Source organism: Mizuhopecten yessoensis, unplaced genomic scaffold (genome assembly GCF_002113885.1).
Source record: "Mizuhopecten yessoensis strain PY_sf001 unplaced genomic scaffold, ASM211388v2 scaffold7529, whole genome shotgun sequence".
Taxonomy (NCBI): domain Eukaryota; kingdom Metazoa; phylum Mollusca; class Bivalvia; order Pectinida; family Pectinidae; genus Mizuhopecten; species Mizuhopecten yessoensis.
The window spans coordinates 347,423-366,357 of record NW_018407093.1 but is presented as its reverse complement, the minus strand read 5'-3'; the positions used below and the strand labels follow the sequence as shown (position 1 = coordinate 366,357).

The 18,935-nt window shown below is 37.4% G+C and overlaps 1 protein-coding gene across 3 annotated transcripts in view; it reads right to left on the bottom strand.

Moving 5' to 3' along the window:
- Positions 1–18,935, bottom strand: part of LOC110453876 (cell adhesion molecule 2-like) — a 76,696-nt gene that overhangs the window by 9,360 nt on the left and 48,401 nt on the right. For 2 of the 3 annotated variants that reach the window (XM_021503066.1, XM_021503068.1), the window contains exon 1: positions 619–744. The exons of the other annotated variant lie outside the window; for it this stretch is intronic. In XM_021503066.1, the coding sequence (XP_021358741.1) occupies positions 619–667 (49 nt within the window). In that variant the 5' untranslated portion in view covers positions 668–744. Of the gene's footprint in view, positions 1–618; positions 745–18,935 lie in introns of those variants that run through there. 3 annotated transcript variants of the gene reach the window in all.

Here is an 18,935-nt window from a genome sequence, read left to right as displayed (position 1 = left end):
TTTAGGTGAACTACTATGGCTGTTTAACTCATGACTCTAGGCATGGTAGTTACAGCATAATAGTTTTGTTTCGTAAAAAAAATTTCACGTGTTAAGATTACATAGAATCTATATCAGTGCAAATACCAACAATACATATAGTGTGTCTTAAAATGAGAAAAACTTTCAGATTCATTATTGTAAGTCAAGCTAACCATTACTTCCTGTTTGAAGCTTGAGTAGTTTAAAAATCCACTCTGACCCGTTATAATAATTCTATTCAAATTAGATTACATTTCATAGTAGGCGACGTTAGTTTACTTCCTGTTTCAGATTTAAATACTTCGTATCCTTTACATGGATAAACTTTACTGATCCATATAGCTCTTACTTTTCTATAAATGTATCAATGTATTATTCAGTGACATGAAACACCGCGTCTTCGAAGTATTTGTTATGTATGACAAAGTGGAATTTATTTATTATTCCAATGATATAGGGTCGTGGCAATGTACCATTGTTACAACACAGACTGGTGACGATACACATCTGAGGAGAGGTCAACACAACTAGTGGTTATATGACGTCATAGAAGGACGCTAGACCCTGATAAAAATAGATATTTAGTGGTTTACTTACCCGAGTAGAGACACCAAACTAACGCCGACACAATCCACACAGCAGCCATGTTGACGGTGTGTTTTAACCCGGAACATTGTTCTGAATGTAGACTGGTTGGTTGGTTGGTTGGTTGAAGGGTTTTGCGCCTACACGAATCTGACCTTAAGGGTTTCAACTCACTGACGGAAGTCGGTGTTCTGTCGGCGATGCATCGCTCGATGAATACTTGTATCTCACTTAAAATATACGGTTTGCCTTATTGACCGCCGTTAGCTTGCCATGACGTATGGGGTACGTTTGATAACGAGTCCATATATAAAGAAGCTGTTACAAGGACGTTAAACATAAAACAAAAAAATAGTTTAAGTATTATGTTAAATGCAGTCAATTCGATTGTGTAATAACGTTTTATTTTTTAATATTATATCACTCCAACTTGTCTGGCAACGACCAACATTTTCCATTCCCGTATCACTGCTGTACACGGGTATATATACAATGTAGGTGTGTTTACTGACCTTGTCACTACAATGTACGGTATACCTGTAATGTAGTTGTGTTTACTCACAATCTCACTACAATGTACGGTACATCTGTAATGTAGGTGTGTTTATTCACCTTGTCACTACAATGTACGGTATACCTGTAATGTAGGTGTGTGTACTCGCCTTGTCCCTACAATGAACGGTACACCTGTAATGTAGGAGGGTTTACTCACCTTGTCACTAAAATGTACGGTATACCCGTAATGAAAGTTGTGTTTACTCACAATCTCACTCCAATGTACGGTACATCTGTAATGTGACATCTGTAATGTAGGTGTGTTTATTCACCTTGTCTCTACAATGTACGGTACATCTGTAATGTAGATGCGTTTACTCACAATCTCACTACAATGGACGGGATAACTGTAATGTTGGTGTGTTTACTCACCTTGTCACTATACAGTAATGTCTACCTGTAATGTAGTTATGATTACTCACGTTGTCACTACAATGTACGGTACACCAGTAATGTAGGTGTGTTTACTCACATTGTCACTACAATGTACGGTATACCTGTAATGGAGGTGTGTTTACTCACAATATCACTACAATGTACGGTATACCTGTATTGTAGTTGTGTTTACTCACAATCTCACTCCCATGTATGGTATACCTGTAATGTAGGGGTGTTTACTCACCTTGTCACTACGATGTACGGTATACCAGTAATGTAGGTGATTTTACTCATCTTGTCACTACAATGTACGGTATCCCTGTAATGTAGTTGTGTTTACTCACCTTGTCACTACGATGTACGGTATACCAGTAATGTAGGTGATTTTACTCATCTTGTCACTACAATGTACGGTACACCTGTATTGTAGGTGTGTTTACTCACCTTGTCACTACTATGTACGGTACATCTGTAATGTAGGGGTGTTTACTCACCTTGTCACTACTATGTACGGTACATCTGTAATGTAGGGGTGTTTACTCACCTTGTCACTACGATGTACGGTATACCAGTAATGTAGGTGATTTTACTCATCTTGTCACTACAATGTACGGTATACCTGTAATGGAGGTGTGTTTACTCACAATATCACTACAATGTACGGTATACCTGTAATGTAGGTGTTTTTACTCACCTTGTCACTACAATGTACACTACAATGTACGGTACATCTGTAATGTAGATGCGTTTACTCACAATCTCACTACAATGTACGGTATACCTGTAATGAAAGTTGTGTTTACTCACAATCTCACTACCATGTATGGTATACCTGTAATGTAGGTGTGTTTACTCACCATCTCACTACAATGTTCGGTATACCTGTAATGTAGGTGTGTTTACTCACAATCTCACTACAATGTACGGTATACCTGTAATGGAGGTGTGTTTACTCACAATATCACTACAATGTACGGTATACCTGTAATGTAGGTGTGTTTACTCACCTTGTCACTACAATGTACGTTACCCCAGTAATGTAGGTGTGTTTACTCACCTTGTCACTACAATGTACGGTATTCCTGTAATGTAGGTGTGTTTACTCACCTTGTCACTACAATGTACAGTCTACCTGTAATGTAGTTATGTTTACTCACCTTGTCACTACAATGTACGGTACACCTGTAATGTAGGTGTGTTTACTCATCTTGTCACTACAATGTACGGTACACCACTAATGTAGGTGTGTTTACTCACCTTGTCACTACAATGTACGTTACCCCAGTAATGTAGGTGTGTTTACTCACCTTGTCACTACGATGTACGGTATACCAGTAATGTAGGTGAGTTTACTCATCTTGTCACTACAATGTACGGTACATCTGTAATGTGGGTGTGTTTACTCACCTTGTCACTACAATGTACGGTACACCAGTAATGTAGGTGTGTTTACTCACCTTGTCACTACAATGTACAGTATACCTGTAATATAGGTGTGATTACTCATCTTGTCACTACAATGTACGGTACATCTGTAATGTGGGTGTGTTTACTCACCTTGTCACTACAATGTACGGTATACATGTAATGTAGGTGTGTTTACTCACCTTGTCACTACGATGTACGGTATACCAGTAATGTAGGTGAGTTTACTCATCTTGTCACTACAATGTACGGTATACCAGTAATGTAGGCGTGTTTACTCACCTTGTCACTACAATGTACGGTACGCCAGTAATGTAGGTGTGTTTACTCACCTTGTCGCTACAATGTACGGTACACCTGTAATGTAGGTGTGTTTACTCACCTTGTCACTACAATGTAGCTAAACTCACCTTGTCACTACAATGTACAGTATACCTGTAATGTAGGTGTGATTACTCATCTTGTCACTACAATGTACGGTACATCTGTAATGTTGGTGTGTTTACTCACCTTGTCACTACAATGTACGGTACACCTGTAATGTAGGTGTGTTTACTCACCTTGTCACTACAATGTACGGTACATCTGTAATGTAGGTGTGTTTATTCACCTTGTCACTACAATGTACGGTACACCACTAATGTAGGTGTGTTTACTCACCTTGTCACTACAATGTACGGTATACATGTAATGTAGGTGTGTTTACTCACCTTGTCACTACAATGAACAGTACCCATGTAATGTAGGTGTGTTTACTCACCTTGTCACAACAATGTACGGTACATCTGTAATGTAGGTGTGTTTACTCACCTTGGCACTACAATGTACGGTATACATGTAATGTAGGGGTGTTTACTCACCTTGTCACTACAATGTACGGTACACCTGTAATGTAGGTGGGTTTACTCACCTTGTCACTACAATGTACGGTACATCTGTAATGTTGGTGTGTTTACTCACCTTGTCACTACAATGTACGTTACCCCAGTAATGTAGGTGTGTTTACTCACCTTGTCACAACAATGTACGGTACATCTGTAATGTAGGTGTGTTTACTCACCTTGTCACTACAATGAACAGTACACATGTAATGTAGGTGTGTTTACTCACCTTGTCACTACAACGTAAGGGGATACCTGTCATGCAAGCAACAATGAAAGGACTGCCTCATGCACTTGAAACAATGTTTATATTAACATTACTTCTTTGTTACACATGCAGTTTCTGGTGGTATTCTGAGCATCACTTTGGGATTTAGTAATAATTACCCTTCACCATATCGTTAATACATGTTTATAGTAATATAGTGCAGCGTTAAACTGACATCACTGTATTATCTAGTCCTACCTATGGTAATGCTGACTGTACTGGTCATGTGGTACGTGTTCCCGTTAAAGTTGTTCGTGGCCTCACAGACATAGTCTCCAGATTGGGCAATCTTGATGTTTGTCAGTTGAAGTTGTGCTGAGTTGCCGACCTGTCTTCCATTATGCCGCCAAACATACGTAGGAGTAGGGTTACCCTCGGCAGCACAGGTCAAGGTCAAAGTGGTGTCCTCGTTATGAACTGCTGCGTTTGGACTCTTTGTAATGGTAGGCGCTCTCACTTTGTCTGTTTGTCGTAAAACAACATTAATCATGTATAACTTAAGATACGAATAAAGAGCTAACAGACAACCTTAGTATATTAATATTCCTTTCATCTAAACACCTTAGTATCAAAAACTTATTTTCTTCATTTTTCACAGTTATTTATATAATCAAAGACATTTGTAACGCTAAAATGTATCATCATACCATATGTTTTTCCTTTTTACTGTATCAAAAGAAAAAAAGATATTGGTCAAAATGACCCAATACTTTCGCCATAACAACATACAATATCATTATGAATCTTATTATAATTGATAACCAAGTAATAATATACACATTTACTTACACGTTGATGACATTAGTTAGTTTAAAGTAGGCGGTGTCTGTGGGGTCGTTGATGGTTTCCTGTTGTAAGGCACACTTAACAATGATACCGTCGTCGTCGTCTTTGGTCATCGGTATAGAGATGACACTACTGCCGGTGAAGGTACAGTCGGTACTAGGGGATGTCTGTGTTGTAGAGTCTATAGTGGTACCAGTACCGGCTGTGGTACCTTTGTACCTGGTCCATGAGAAGGTCCCTGCCGGCCGACCAACATTACCGGTACAAGTGAACGTCACCGTCTGTCCCTCCTCAACATTAGATGACGGCACCACTTCCACTTCATTAAATGCTATGGCCTTAGGCTTTGCTGTGAACATCAAGTAGAGGTATGTAAACATGGAACATTTATATACATACACGAGTATTTTGGGAATTTATCATCTGTAATAAACATGTAAGCATGATGTGAAGTAGGTCTCACATGTACGTAAACAAGAACTTATATTTATATACCATTTACTTTCCATACACATATAGAGCACAACAAAATAAGTTCCTCGTATGATATTATGTTAGGTTCAGTACCCCTCATTAAAGTGCTTCAAGAAATATCTCTAAAAGGGCCAAATTGTGATAAACGCTGTAACAAAAAGTTTCCCTGCGTTCCATAGACAACTGTAGCGCTAAACCCTTATATGGTTAAAATTCTTTACAAAGAAATGCCTTCTTGTGTGAATTTTTTTCGGATATAATTAAAGATCTGACTACAAGAATTTATCTTTGGTACTACACGAACATTACAAAACATATATTAATAGATCATGGATATTATAATGATATAAACCCACACTTACCTCTGACTGTAAGACTGGTGACGCTGGCCAGATTGATCTGTGCACCATTATTTAGTCCTAATGCATTACATTGATATTTACGTTCATCACCACATACCACACTTGTAAACTTGATCTTAGCTGTGAGGGAGGAGTCTGTCGGGTTTGTTAGAACTACCCGTCCAAATACGGAAGGGTTGGTTAAATTCTTTAACGTTGCAGGACTCTGTGTTGATTCTGGAGGAAAAAAAACTGCTATTTGTTCATATGTTCCAGAGTCTTTTGATGTCTCCCTGTTCCATGAAATGGAAAACACTCGATCAACGGATGCAAGACTATATGTACACACAAGTTCCACTTCATTTTTTCCCAGAAGCCCCACTGGGTTTATTGTCGTTGTGACAGAAATATCACCTTGTATACCTGAAATGATCAATGCAATTGTGAAAAGTGGGTTACATTTAATGGTATGTCCATTAGTCCGAGCATCTCTAATACTTACAATACAAGTATCATTGCAGCAGGTATGTATAAGAACTTGGAAATATTGATGTACCATTCTGAACAATTTATTTTCTATTACAATTTCAAGGTTATTTTCAAATACTCGTAAATATTTAAAAACTCGTTTTTGATAACGGCGTTTTTTTGGCGTCATGGAATGCGTTAACCGGATACTCAAAAGGACATACTACCTTAACCAGCTGTTTCATGGAACATGGCCTGTATGACGCACGTGCGGACTCTCACACGGACGCACGCATTTATACTTGTTCACAGGGATATACAAAGGTGTATTAATATATATATGTTTTAGAGAACGTTCATGAATGATAAGGTTGTTTGAGTCCAGTACACGTGTCTTGTTAGGAAAGGTCCCTATGTCTCTTGTCTGTGTTCTGTCCGATGAGTGTTCGTTACTGTCTGTGCAGGTGTTTTTTTTTTATATCTCCGAGGAAAAACGTATATACGAATATAACTATTGTTAAACAAATCTGAAATGCACAAAATAAATGCCCTAGTGAAGTTTGAGCTACAGTGCAATTAACACTACTTTCCCGAAATAAATTTAACATTACGGTAACGTTGAACATATTTATGTACAAGGATTTTTAATTTCATCTTCTATTAAGTTGTGTTAGTGTCTATAGTTATATGTTCCGTGGGCGACGTCCAGTAAGTGTATGTGTAACGTTCCGGGGTTCGTACCCTAGTCACGTCTAAGGATCCCTTTGCTGTAAGCTTAAGTATAATTATACTACAGTTGCAAATATATACAAATATGTGTTACTACTTGTAACCAGCATACCTAATGCTTGATACATGATATGAACAGAATAATTACTGCACGACTATAAAACTATTACCAAAGGTATCTGCTCTGTATTAATATAACACAATACACACACTACAGTACAATCCAGGCAGAACACAACTCGACGACCACGTCGCGGCTAGCCCTAGTCACTATAGTTTCCCTAAAGTCAGCTTCCTACATGACCTAGTCGCGCCGAGCAAGACAGCCTAATACATACTACTAAACTACTACGGCACTCTCCAATAACCAAGACTAGCCCTATCAACGATATCTAGTCACGACTAGCGTGGTCGCGACTACCCTAGTCAAGACTACTGTAGCACTGCATAGCCTATGCACCGTGACACCTTCTGTTTAACAGTATTTCGCTACAACACTCAATCCTGTATTTAAGTATATGTCATATAGACTCCACCATTTAGGAGGCATGGTTGTTTGGTAAGACGCCGGGCTCGTGACCGAAGGGTTGCGGGTTCGAGTCATGTCACGTTACTGTGATGAATCTTTGAGCAAGATACTTTACTCCGTTTGTTCCAGTCTACTCAGCTGTAAATGAGTACGTGGTTGGACAGTGCTAGAACTATAGAATGCTAACTGTGAGCGCCAAAATTGCAGCACCGGCTGTTTGCTCCCCAGGGAGATGAAAAAGACCCGGCTGTCTGCGCAATTGTACTCTTGGTTTTCTTGAAAACTCAATCGCTTATGCACGGATCACCTGTCTTACCTTGATACGTGCTCAAGGTACATACCCAATTTAGACAAACACTGACACTACTGGTCAGGTACACACCAAATATGGACAAACACTGACACTACCGGGCAGGTACACACCAAATATGGACAAACACTGACACTACCGGACAGGTTCATATCAAATATTGACAAACACTGACACTACCGAACAGGTACACACCAAATATTGACAAACACTGACACTACCGGACAGGTACACACCAAATATGGACAAACACTGACACTACCAGACAAGTACACATCAAATATGGACAAACACTGACACTACCGGACAGGTTCATATCAAATATGGACAAACACTGACACTACCGAACAGGTACACACCAAATATTGACAAACACTGACACTACCGGACAGGCACACACCAAATATGGACAAACACTGACACTACCGAACAGGAAAACAACAAATATGGACAAACACTGACACTACCGAACAGGTACACATCAAATATGGACAAACACTGACACTACCGAACAGGTACACATCAAATATGGACAAACACTCACTGAGAATCACTTAAGAGCGAAAAAATCAATTCTACGACTTAATCTACCTTATTATACCAGTAAACTTCAATTAGCATTGAATTTTACAAAACACAATCTAAATCATAAATTCATGACCGAACTTAATGACGTACCAGCTAAATAATCTATGAATGGCTAACTTAATGATGTACAATCTAAATCATATTTGCATTGCCCAAATTACGGAAACACTCTCTAAATTAGCGAAGCACCATTTAAATTTAAAAACCATATCCAAGTTATCGGGACATGGACCAGTTTTCAGGAACAACAACCAATTTTCAGGGACAACAACCAATTTTCAGGAACATAACAATTCAATAAGATTGTGCCTTTGTTCCCGAAAACTGGTCGTTGGCCCCCGAAAATTAAGTCGTTGTCCCGCTCACTCGCACAGCGGTATTCCCTTTGATGTAGCCGCGCTCCGGCGAAGCCCGTACAGGTGAGGCAGTCTATAGTCCCTGCCTTGCTGGCCGTGTTGTCGGTATAGCTATGCAAAGACGGTCGCTCTAATTCCGTAATCAAAACGATATAATAACACAGGTCGATAGTACACTTATATTTACTTCGAATGAAATAAATAAAGACCAAGGAAATAATGCTTATTTTGTACTACGGCCAGGGTTAGGATCGAAATGAACGACCATTTGAGAATAATGCATAACTTTTACCGTATTGCTGAACTGGTGCTTTGATACATCACTCCAGGGACACATGAAGCCAGTATATACGTCTCTGATCACTCATATAATAATCAAAGACACAATATGAACTCTCAATATTAACGATATTTAATGACGAACGATAAGTACGTCCCGATGTCGTATACAACTTATATTACGTAAACTATATCCCCCGGCTCCGTTCGGTCCGAGGTACTAGTTGTCCAGTATTTATTGATAAACTCGTGCAAATGATGAACCGATTGTGTAAATGTTCATAAACGAACCACTGTATATATATATATATGTTAAGACAGTTTACGTTCCTATTTTGCTTTATATACCTTTCAATCGTTTTTAATGTTGTTAATAGTTTTGTGGTTTATATAATCCTCTTAGTAAGGAGATTCCCGATCACCTGTCCTCTCAGCTTTTAATTTCTATTGTATTTAACAAAAATGTATTTTATTCATATTTGGTTTTTTTAATCATAACTTATATAATTGTAATTAAATGGAACTTTATCTTCCCTGTACTGTCGTAAGAATATCCCTTCTGAGTACATGTTTCATGTTATAATATTTAAGGTTTAACTTTCTATTTAGTTTAGGTTATCGGGTGATAAATAATCGGCGAAGCCGATAAAGAAGAAATAATTTACCCGGGTTCCATTGTAGTTATCACCCGATAACCTAAACTGAATAGAAAGTTAATCCTTATATAGCCTTTTTCTTAACATAAAACGCGTCCATTTATGTCATCAAAGTAAACGTATATAAATGAACACACAATCCAGCCGTCCTGTCAGTCAACAACGTGACGTCATCGGAATGTATGAATTTCAACAATGTATGTTTACATTTCAACAATGTATTTTTTGCATGAATACACTAATGAGTTAGGTATCCGAGGTACTCTTGTTAACTTCCTAAAACAGCAATGTAAACTCCCGGGTTGTTGAAACTTCGAGTGATAATGACAATGATCTCCACAAAGGCTTTCATTAGAAAAAATACCATTTAAGTTACGTTTATGTGTTTAAAGTGAACGAAATTTCGAAATATCTTGTTTCTTTATTCATTTAAAGCGAACTTAACCATTTCAGAAAGATAATGTGCATCCGTATGTCAGTTATCAAAACTGTATAAAATAAAATGAGAAAAAAAATAGAGCGTTATTCTTAACCAGAGACGTTATATTACAATATATACGACTTTGTGTATAGTCTAAACAGGTGCTCTCGTCTAACGAACCTGTGATTACTAAAATTTAGAACCTATGAAACTTCTTATCTAAAAGGTAAAGCGTGATCCGGTTGTTAAATATATGAATTATCAGAATTAATATTGAATATTGTATTACCTGTCTTCAGACAGAGACATATAAAGCCGTAAGTAGTATATACGTTTCCGCTTCAGGTCAACCATGACAATCAGAATAATATATAAACTAAAGGTATTTTGTTTTGGTTTCCTTTCTATCATAACAAGATACCTTCTCTGTATTAACGTAATATATTAGGTATCAGTACATTTCACTCATAGTTCCAGTAGTATTAGTAATCATTATCAAATACATATAAAGATAAAATATATTGCCGTGTGAATGATGTAATTGATATACAATATGTGTTAAGATAAGTTCTGTGCACTGATCTTACACGAAAATGGCACCGTTTCATTGGTTGATATACCTGTCAATCACGCGCGGTAGAGAGGTGGGCCCTCGCGGTGATTGGTTGATGTTCTTGTCGATGCTCCGCTGTTGTTTCATTGACAAGAATATCACGGGCCGTAATTCTCGTCACATTCTGGTGCATGTAGTCGCAGTGACATTTGGTATTTCTTTTTCTGTTTCCTGTTGTACAATATATTTAAACTTGAAAGTGACATTCGTTCTGAATTCCGTTCTGAATTCTTTTTTAATTGGTGCAAGCATCCCATGCATACAATTTTATTATGAGAAAGTAGGTTTACTTTGTTTGTAATGTATAATCGTGCACAGAAACCTTACATGTGGATGTACATTGTATTGGACATGTATGTTGAAATTGTAGGTGTATAAATATAGCTGTTGGTCTGTATGAACTTTCTAACTAAGCATTGAAGGATAATTAAATGTAATCACTATGTGTAAGCGTCAAGGAAAAATCATTAAACTAAGGAACTGTGACAATGTATTATGAGAATTATCGGTGTTCATGTTAAAATATAATAGACAAAAGCAAATATTTATTTATAGGACTGTTTTGCTATTGCTAATACTGAAATACTTTTTTCCTGCTAACACAATGTTCAAATACTAAAGTGACATTTGTACTGAATTCGTTTTACTTAGCGCAGGCAGCCTGGTCCTCGCATAAAATGTTAGTGAAAAAGTGGGTTGACTTGGTATGTAATGTATAAAAAGCTGTATTTGACAAGAGGGTATAATTGTACAAGTATGTGCAAAATGTTGTTGAATGTATAGGTAAGTGGTTGTTATGAAAAAAACATGTTGATATGATTGATTGTACATACGTGTGCATGTTTATATGTTTGCAGGTAGGTTGGCCCAGTTAATTATTTCTTTAACAAAGGAAAAATCTTGTTATTTCATTATCTGATTAAGTAACCAGCAACCGACCGTGGAGAAGTTGATTTGTACTTTAATTTTTAAATCATAGTATACTGTAAAAGCATATATTTACGTTGGTGGTTAAATTTCGTTGTTTTGGATTTGGGACAAGTTCGTGGGGAAAATATTTCGTGAAATCAATATTTTCAAACCCAGTTATTTTATGTTTGACACCTGGACAATAAGACTTACCGTACATCGCCCGAGGTGATCACCCATCCACTCCAGGTGAAATTTTCACACCTCGCTTCACCCCAGTCAGTGGAAAACAATAGATCGACCATCGCCCGATGGTCACCGTACTGCTTGCGAGGTTCAGGTAAGACCCGGCGAGATAAACTCACACTATGGGTATCGGTCAAATCCGTCATGCTCTATAATTTACATACAAAGAGCGATGTAACAAACGCTTGATTGACGCGCTATAGTTATAAGTGTTTAACTCTGTGTCTGTGACGATAAGTACACCGTTTATCATGACCTGTGTCTAAATGTAAATACAGCATGGTTTGTAATTAAAGTAATAGTTTATTTCATATTTTCGCTAATTTCTATTTCGTGCGATTAAAATTTCGTTGGGATTATATTTCATGGTTTTCTTTAAACCACGAAATAAACGAAATTAAATCCCCAACGAAATATTATGCTTTTACAGTAATCTGTATTTAACGTTGAAATAGTGTCTCATAGGTCAACTTGGCCGGATAATTAATTCTATCAATTTTGTTTCAACTAGAAACTTTAAATTGTGAATGGATATGTGACTCTTTAATAAAATAAATTATTATTATAAGGGTTAATATATATCACAAGACATCCAATCGACATTAGCCTATAATTGGATGACAACACGTAATCACCTTTTGTCATGCTGTGTACACAAACGCCAATCATGTCGTCGTTGAACAGCACTACTACGTGACCAGTTTCTGTGCAGGATTATATATATTGCAAAGTTACTGTACCGTTACAGTCCAAATATACGGAAATGTATCAGTGAAAAATGTTAACAAATAACTTCAACGTTGGTGTCTTCTGTGTTTGAGTGTCAAAAAAACGTATAGCATATTTTCGGTATTACCGTTTAATGACAAATTGACTACACTGTGTCGTCCTTATGTTAGGTCGACAATTCAAATAAACAACAAAATACCGACAGTTACACATTGAATATCATTATACAATACAGTACTTATTGATGCGATGCTAAGTTATATCGAGGACTTAGATAATCTGAGTCCGTGATTATATTTATCTCGAAAATATAATTGAATTATGAAGGTTAAACTTTTTCTCTCCATATACATGTAATATACACAAGTTATAATTTAACATCTTGGTTCAATAATGTAAAGCAACTCGATCCACTCCTTTAGCCGGCTTAGTTTTAAAATTTGGGTACAGGTACATCACACTAAACACACCGTGTCCAGTGCTTGATTGATAGGTTTTGCGTCCGCTTCACTACCGAGTAGTTTGGATAATCACAGGTAAAATATACAGGTGTGAAACCACGTGATTATGTGGCTTTTCAAAGCAATAAACTGAATTGAATTGGATTACCAGGTACAGTTTTCTTACCTGTGGGTCTTACCTGGGAATCTCCAATTAACTCATTACAGCATAATTATGACAGTGGTAATACAGAACTTGTGTGGTGTTTGATCACACCTCTAACCCCCTTAGAGCACAGGTCTGTTATTTCAACCGGCAGGTGTGATATGCTTGAATCTACCTGAAACTATGCTTTACCTGTGACTACATGTGCCATTGTAATTATCCATGTATACAGCTAATAATGTTTAAATATCATATCAGCATGGTAATAATGTAATGTGATCGCACTGCCAAAGTATTATAAAACATTTCTAATTTACATTTATATCATGGCAGCACCCCTACCTCTACAAAATTATAGAAACAACCTATATACTGAAAATATTCCGTTATCATAATTCTAATCAAAGACGAATAAAACCAGTATATACGTACGTATCCGCTATAATTTTGTTTATGATACATTGTATCTTATTAAACATTATTAATTCAATTCAGGTTATTGCATTGGATATCCACATAATCACGTGGTTTTCACACCTGTACATCTTACCAGTGATTGACCGAACTACTCGGTAGTGAAGCGGACGCAAAACCTATCAATCAAGCACTGGACACAGGTGTGTTTAGTATTTTGTACCTGTCGCAAATTTCACACCTAAGCCGGCTCAAGGAGTGGATCGAGATGCTTTTCATTATTGAACAAAGATGTTTAATTATATCTAAGTCCGTGGCATTACACATCAATAAGTACTGTATTGAATAATATCAAATGTGTAACTGTCGGTATTTTGTTGTTTATTTGAATTTTCGACCTAACATAAGGACGACACAGTGTCGTCGATTTGTCATTAAACGGTAATACCGAAAATATGCTATACGTTTTATTGACATTCAAACACAGAAGACACCAACGTTGAAGTTATTTTGTAAATATTTTTACTGATACATTTCCGTATATTTGGACCGTAGCGGTACAGTAACTTTGCAATATATATAATCCGGCACAGAAACAGATCACGTAGTAGTGCTGTTCAACGACGACATGACTGGCGGTTGTGTACACAGCATGCACCAGAGTGTGACGAGAATTACGGCCCGTGATATTCTTGTCAATCAAACAACAGCGGAGCATCGACAAGAACATCAACCAATCATCGCGAGGGCCCACCTCTCTACCGCGCGTGATTGACAGGTATATCAACCAATGAAACGGTGCCATTTTCGTGTAAGATCAGTGCACAGAACTTATCTTAACACCTACTGTATATCAATTACATCATTCACACGGCAATATATTTTATCTATATATGTATATGATAATGATTACTAATACTACTGGAACTATGAGTAAAATGTACTGATACCTAACATATTACGTTAATACAGAGAAGGTCTCTGGTTATGATATAAAGGAAACCAAAACAAAATACCTTTAGTTTATATATTATTCTGATTGTCATGGTTGACCTGAAGCGGAAACGTATATACTACTTACGGCTTTATATGTCTCTGTCTGAAGACAGGTAATACAATATTCAATATTAATTCTGATAATTCATATATTTAACAACCGGATCACGCTTAGCCTTTTATATAAGAAGTTTCATAGGTTCTAAATTTTAGTAATCACAGGTTCGTTAGACGAGAGCAACTGTTTAGACTATACACCAAAGTCGTATATATTGTAATATAACGTCTCTGGTTAAGAATAATGCTCTATTTTTTTTCTCTCTTTACTTTATACAGTTTTGATAACTGACATACGGATGCACATTATCTTTCTGAAATGGTTAAGTTCGCTTTAAATGAATAAAGAAACAAGATATTTCGAAAATTTCGTTCACTTTAAACACATAAGTGTACGTAACTTAAATGGTATTTTTTCTAATGAAAGCCTTTGTGGAGATCATTGTCATTATCACTCGAAGTTTCAACAACCCGGGAGCTTACATTGCTGTTTTAGGAAGTTAACAGGAGTACCTCGGATACCAGATGTGTAACTCATTAGTGTATTCATGCAAAAGATACATTGTTGAAATGTAAATATACATTGTTGAAATTCATACATTCCGATGACGTCACGTTGTTGACTGACAGGACGGCTGGATTGTGTGTTCATTTACATACGTTTACTTTGATGACATAAATGGACGCGTTTTATGTAAAGAAAAAGGCTATAAATATAAGGATTAACTTTCTATTCAATTTAGGTTATCGGGTGATAACTACAATGGAACCCGGGTAAATTATTTTTTCTTTATCACCCGATAACCTAAACTAAATAGAAAGTTCAACCTTAAATATTATAACATGAAACATTAAATCAGAAGGGATATTCTTACGACAGTACAGGAAAGATAAAGTTCCATTTAATTGAAATTATATCAGTAATGATTAAAAAAACACCAAAATATGAATAAAATACATTTATGTTAAATACAATAGAAATTAAAAGCTGAGAGGACAGGTGATCGGGAATCTCCTTACTAAGAGGATTATATAAATCACAAAACTATTAACAACATAAAAAACGATTGAAAGGTATATGAAGCAAAATAGGAACGTAAACTGTCTTAACATATATATATATATACAGTGGTTCGTTTATGAACATTTACCTCGGACCGAACGGAGCCGGGGGATATAGTTTACGTAATATAAGTTGTATACGACATCGGGACGTACTTATCATTCGTCATTAAATATCGTTAATATTGAGAGTTCATATTGTGTCTTTGATTATTATATGAGTGATCAGAGACGTATATACTGGCTTCATGTGTCCCTGGAGTGATGTATCAAAGCACCAGTTCAGCAATACGGTAAAAGTTATGCATTATTCTCAAATGGTCGTTCATTTCGATCCTAACCCTGGCCGTAGTACAAAATAAGCATTATTTCCTTGGTCTTTATTTATTTCATTCGAAGTAAATATAAGTGTACTATCGACCTGTGTTATTATATCGTTTTGATTACGGAATTAGAGCAACCGTCGTTGCATAGCTATACCGACAACACGGCCAGCAAGGCAGGGACTATAGACTGCCTCACCTGTACGGGCTTCGCCGGAGCGCGGCTACATCAAAGGGAATACCGCTGTGCGAGTGAGCGGGACAACGACTTAATTTTCGGGGGCCAACGACCAGTTTTCGGGAACAAAGGCACAATCTTATTGAATTGTTATGTTCCTGAAAATTGGTTGTTGTCCCTGAAAATTGGTTGTTGTTCCTGAAAACTGGTCCATGTCCCGATAACTTGGATATGGTTTTTAAATTTAAATGGTGCTCCGCTAATTTGGAGAGTGTTTCCGTAATTTGGGCCATGCAAATATGATTTAGATTGTACATCATTAAGTTAGCCATGCATAGATTATTTAGCTGGTACGTCATTAAGTTCGGTCATGAATTTATGATTTAGATTGTGTTTTGTAAAATTCAATGCTAATTGAAGTTTACTGGTATAATAAGGTAGATTAAGTCGTAGAATTGATTTTTTCGCTCTTAAGTGATTCTCAGTGACTGACACTACCGTACAGGTAAACAACAAATATGGACAAACACTGACACTACCGAACAGGTACACATCCAATATGGACAAACACTGACCCTAATGTACAAGTACACATCAAATATAATATGGACAAACACAGACACTACCGGACAAGTAAACATCAAATATGGACAAACACTGACGCTACCGTACAAGTACACATCAAATATGGACAAACACTGACACTACCGTACATGTACACATCAAATATGGACAAACACTGACACTAATGTACAAGTACACATCAAATATAATATGGACAAACACAGACACTACCGGACAAGTAAACATCAAATATGGACAAACACTGACACTACCGAACAGGTTCACACTAAATATGGACAAACACTGACACTACCGTACAAGTACACATCAAATATGGACAAACACTGACACTACCGCACAAGTACACATAAAATATGGACAAACACTGACACTATCGTACAAGTACACATCCAATATGGACAAACACTGACACTACCGTACAAGTACACATCAAATATGGACAAACACTGACACTACCGTACAAGTACACATAAAATATGGAGAAACACTGACCTTACCGTACAAGTACACATCAAATATGGACAAACACTGACACTACCGGACAGGTGAACATCAAATATGGACAAGCACTGACACTACCGGACAGGTACAATGGAAAAACACTGACACTACCGGATAGGTACACATCAAATATGGACAAAAACTGCCACTACCGTACAAGTACACATAAAATGTGGAGAAACACTGACCTTACCGTACAAGTACACATCAACTATGGACAAACACTGACACTAGCGGACAGGTACACATCAAATATGGACACACACTGACACTAGCGGACAGGTACACATCAAATATGGAAAAACACTGACACTACCGAACAGGTAAACATCAAATAGGGACAAACACTGGCACTACCGGACAGGTACACATCAAAAATGGCCAACCCCTACACTACCAGACAGGTACACATCAAATATGGAGAAACACTGACACTACCGTACAGGTAAACAACAAATATGGACAAACACTGACGCTACCGTACAAGTACACATAAAATATGGAGAAACACTGACACTACCGTACAAGGACACATAAAATATGGAGAAACACTGACCTTACCGTACAAGTACACATCAACTATGGACAAACACTGACACTATCGTACAAGTACTCATCCAATATGGACAAACACTGACACTCCCGAACAGGTACACAACCAATATGGACAAACACTGACACTAGCGGACAGGTGAACACCAAATATAGACAAACACTGACACTACCGGACAGGTAACCATCAAATATGGAAAAACACTGACCCTACCGGATAGGTACACATCAAATATGGACAAACTCTGACACTACCGGACAGGTACCCACCAAATATGGACAAACACGGACACTACCGGACAGGTACACACCAAACATGGACAAACACTGACACTACCGGACAGGTACACATCAAATATGGCCAACCCCTACACTACCGGACAGGTACACATCAAATATAGACAAACACTGACACTACCGGACAGGTACACATCAAATATGGCCAACCCCTACACTACCAGACAGGTACACATCAAATATAGACAAACACTGACACTACCGGACAGGTAAACATCAAATATGTAAAAACACTGACACTACCGAACAGGGACACATCCAATATGGACAAACACTGACACTACCGGACAGGTAAACATCAAATATGGAAAAACACTGACACTACCGAACAGGTACACATCCAATATGGACAAACACTGACACTACCGAACAGGTAAACATTAAATATGGAAAAACACTGACACTACCGGATAGGTACACATCCAATATGGACAAACACTGACACTACCGAACAGGTACACATCCAATATGGACAAACACTGACACTTCCGGACAGGTACACATCAAATATGGACAAACACTGACACTACCGTGAGGTACACACCAAATATGGACAAACACTGACACTACCGGACAGGTACACACCAAACATGGACAAACACTGACACTACCGGACAGGTGAACATCAAATATAGACAAACACTGACACTACCGGACAGGTGAACATCAAATATTGACAAACACTGCCACTACCGGACAGGTACACATCAAATTTAGACAAACAATGACACTACCGGACAGGTACACATCAAATATAGACAAACACTGACACTACCGAACAGGTAAACATTAAATATGGAAAAACACTGACACTACC